Here is a 3,144-nt window from a genome sequence, read left to right on the forward strand (position 1 = left end):
TCCATAGTTTTGAAATGTGGATATTACAAGTAGTTTCCCTTAATATAATATACATTTTTAATGAGGTGACAGATAATTATTTAGAATATTTGCAAAGTAAAAAATTTGATGGAAATAAATGCGCAAAAAAATATTATCCACAGGCCAATATAAAGTTCGAAAGTTCCGTGCGGCAACGACGGCGACACTGGCGCCAAGACCGGTCCGCCGACCCGACGTGCCGCATCGCACTCCAGTCGAGTGGCAGCCAGTCGCTGCGGCATGTCTGCCGCACCGTCAGCCGAGTGGTCCAAGGATACGATTCTAGCCTTCATCGAGGACTACCACCACTCCCCAGAGCTGTGGAACTTCAACCACACACGATATGCAGACGCCGCAATCAGGGCCGAAACGACCATTAAGTTGGCGGCCAAGTATAATTGCGAGGTGTGGGAGTTGAAGAAGAAGATCAAAAACTTAAGGTCGGCATTCCACAGGGAGCACAAGAAGTTGTCGACACTGAAGAAGCGCGGCCCGAAATGGTTCGCGTACGATCGTCTGTGCTTCCTGCTGAACGGCGCGAAGCACCAGGACTGCGACAAGTCCGAGGATGAGAGATACGAGGTGACGTTCGACGTCGCAACAGACCGATGTAAATTATACATTGAGAATTTGTTGCAGGAATCGAACAACGAAGACTCCCTGGAGCTGTCCGTGCACCAGTTCATTAAGTCTGAAACCATAATGTTGCCTTCTTTGGAGGAGAACGAAGAGACGGAACCCGAATCCGTGGCGAAGAAAAGGAAAAGGTCTCAGATGCAGATGCAAAACCCTTTAGAAGAAGATGTTCCATACGAACAAGAAGACAAGCCCAAATGGTTCCAGGAAAGGGACGCCTGCGCTACTTATGGGGAGCATGTAGGGAACGAGATCAGAAATTTGAAATCGAAAGCCCAAATTCATGTTAAACATTTAATCAATAACATATTGTACGAGGCTGCCATGGGGAAATATGATAAGTGATGTACTTAATTATGATGCTGTTTGTTTTCGATTTAGTACAAAAGTTTATAAAAATATTTATACCAGAAAAGTTTGTTTATTTTATTTTTTAAATATATTCGGTTTTTTATATTATTCCGGTGTTTTATTTCTATTCATAAGACCTAAAATATTAAAGACGACAACAAAGAAAAATATTTTTTTAATGAAACTGACAGATACATTTTGTTTTCGTCAACAAGGGGGAAAATGTTCGGCCTTTTGTCATGTACCCAAGACAAACACGTCTATAAAAAGGCACATAAAAACAACCTTATATAGTTATACGTTGCCACAAACAGATAAAAGGAGCAGAAAACGCGACAGGCGTTAAAATGGGCCCCCGATGCGTTTATACCTTTATCCAGTGTCGTGCCAAATAATTTTAAGAGCAATATTTTCGTTTTGGAATTGTTGTTGCCGTCTTATAAAAATGGTGACGCAAGTACAAATCGAGATTTCATCAGTGTGCTTTAATATTATTTCAAGAGTTGTTTACCGAGTCCGGATTGGACGAGAGCAGCGGTGTGGCAGTTTCTAGAATGTTAATTACTTCTGTCGTTTAAAAAAGAAAAAATACTGTGTCACTGATAAATTATTCACGTTCTCGGAAATCAACGCACATTTTCTCGATTTTGTTTACTACAAACTCCAAGAGTTATCATTGGTCGAGATTTGTGGTGTGGTCGAATATTAATAAACACGTCACATATGAAAGTCGGAGATTATTTGGATATTAACTCTTTTGTTATTCGGTTGGTAAATATTAATCAGGAATTGTTTGTATTGGTTTACCTGGATGGTAAATTGTGATAATCATATTGCACAACTAAATTAATTATTGCTAGGCGATACAAGAACTATAATAAATATGGTGTTTAAATTTGTTTAAGATAAGGCAATTTGTATCATAACATATCCAAGAAAACAAATGATAAACATATAAATATTTTTTAGTTTATTAACTAATTAATAAAATCTTACAGTTATGTATGGGTCTTGAGTACAATTGAAGGCTTAAATTTCCTTCACCACGTTATTTTAGTATGGCTGCCACATTTTGAAACTTGATTCAAGTGTGTTTAAAGCTTTTTAATGTTTAACGAAGTGATTGCACAAAAGCCTTGGCTTACGGCAAAAATATGTATTTAAATTTTTGACTTAAAATGTTTGATTCCAATAAGATTTAAAATAATAAAAATATTTGGTAAAATTGAAAATTTAGATAAATTAAATTAAAATATTAGATCCAGAAATTAAATAAAATAAAATAAAAATATGTAGTAAGTTTAAAATTAAAACGTTGAATTAGAAACTATATTATCAGTTCTAAAATTTTAATTTAAATATTAAAATTGAAATTAAAATTATAATAATAATAATTATTTAAAATGAAAAGGGAATTCGAGTACATTTATCGAGAGCCACAAATAATCATTCAAAGAGCCGCAGGTTGGCCCACCTGTACCAGACCAAAATATATAAGATCTTGTTTCGATATATTGCAGTTACTACAGTTGCAATAAGTAATGGTTACGTTAGATTCATTTATTAAATTATTAAAGAAAGGTATATTATAAGCTTACATTTTCTTTATAAACCATTGGGCAAAAACGTCAATGTTTTTCTTTAAAATCATGTAACATTAATATTGATGTGTGTGTATAATTATCGTATCTATTGTAATGGTACCAACCGGGATATCATAAGAATTTACAAAAGGACTAGAAAATTACTACGTGACCAACTAGAATAATTAAGAACCCTTGATGTGTGTTATACGAAAATTATTATGAAATCGAAGAATGTAATAGTAATATAGTAGTAATCCCATTTTGAATACGTAGAACTGAATAATCAAGAAAAACCACAAATACCAAACTCAAATAAAATTAACAAATGTGATTTGGTATCATCACATCCATATTTGTTTAAAATATATGCAAATTAACTTTACAGTGACTATGAACGTCAATATAATGTGCAATAATAATTATTTTTAACTAATCCATTTAAATGAATTTAGTTATTGTTCACCGTCATGTAGACACTCTATCGAATGCTGAAGCCAATTCCCTTCTGGTCTCATTTTGAAGAACATTAAAATAGAGGTCATGTTTAATC

General features: G+C 34.2%; 1 protein-coding gene across 1 annotated transcript; it reads left to right on the forward strand.

The window, feature by feature from the left end:
• The first annotated feature begins 226 nt into the window (after nt 1-226).
• On the forward strand, nt 227-1,110 carry LOC109599427 (uncharacterized). Its single transcript, XM_020015417.2, has 2 exons — nt 227-603; nt 661-1,110. The coding sequence occupies exons 1-2, from the start codon at nt 262-264 to the stop codon at nt 1,000-1,002; spliced, it is 684 nt and encodes a 227-aa protein (XP_019870976.1). The 5' UTR covers nt 227-261; the 3' UTR covers nt 1,003-1,110.
• Nucleotides 1,111-3,144: the final 2,034 nt, after the last annotated feature.

Source organism: Aethina tumida, chromosome 1 (assembly GCF_024364675.1).
Source record: "Aethina tumida isolate Nest 87 chromosome 1, icAetTumi1.1, whole genome shotgun sequence".
In the NCBI taxonomy this organism is placed as follows: domain Eukaryota; kingdom Metazoa; phylum Arthropoda; class Insecta; order Coleoptera; family Nitidulidae; genus Aethina; species Aethina tumida.

Excerpts from the sequence above, each read along its gene's own strand:
- LOC109599427 (XM_020015417.2), top strand. The coding sequence starts at position 262 with ATGTCTGCCGCACCGTCAGCCGAGTGGTCCAAGGATACGATTCTAGCC. Across the intron at positions 604-660 it reads CCGAGGATGAGAGATACGAG|GAATCGAACAACGAAGACTC; the intron begins GTGACGTTCGAC and ends AATTTGTTGCAG.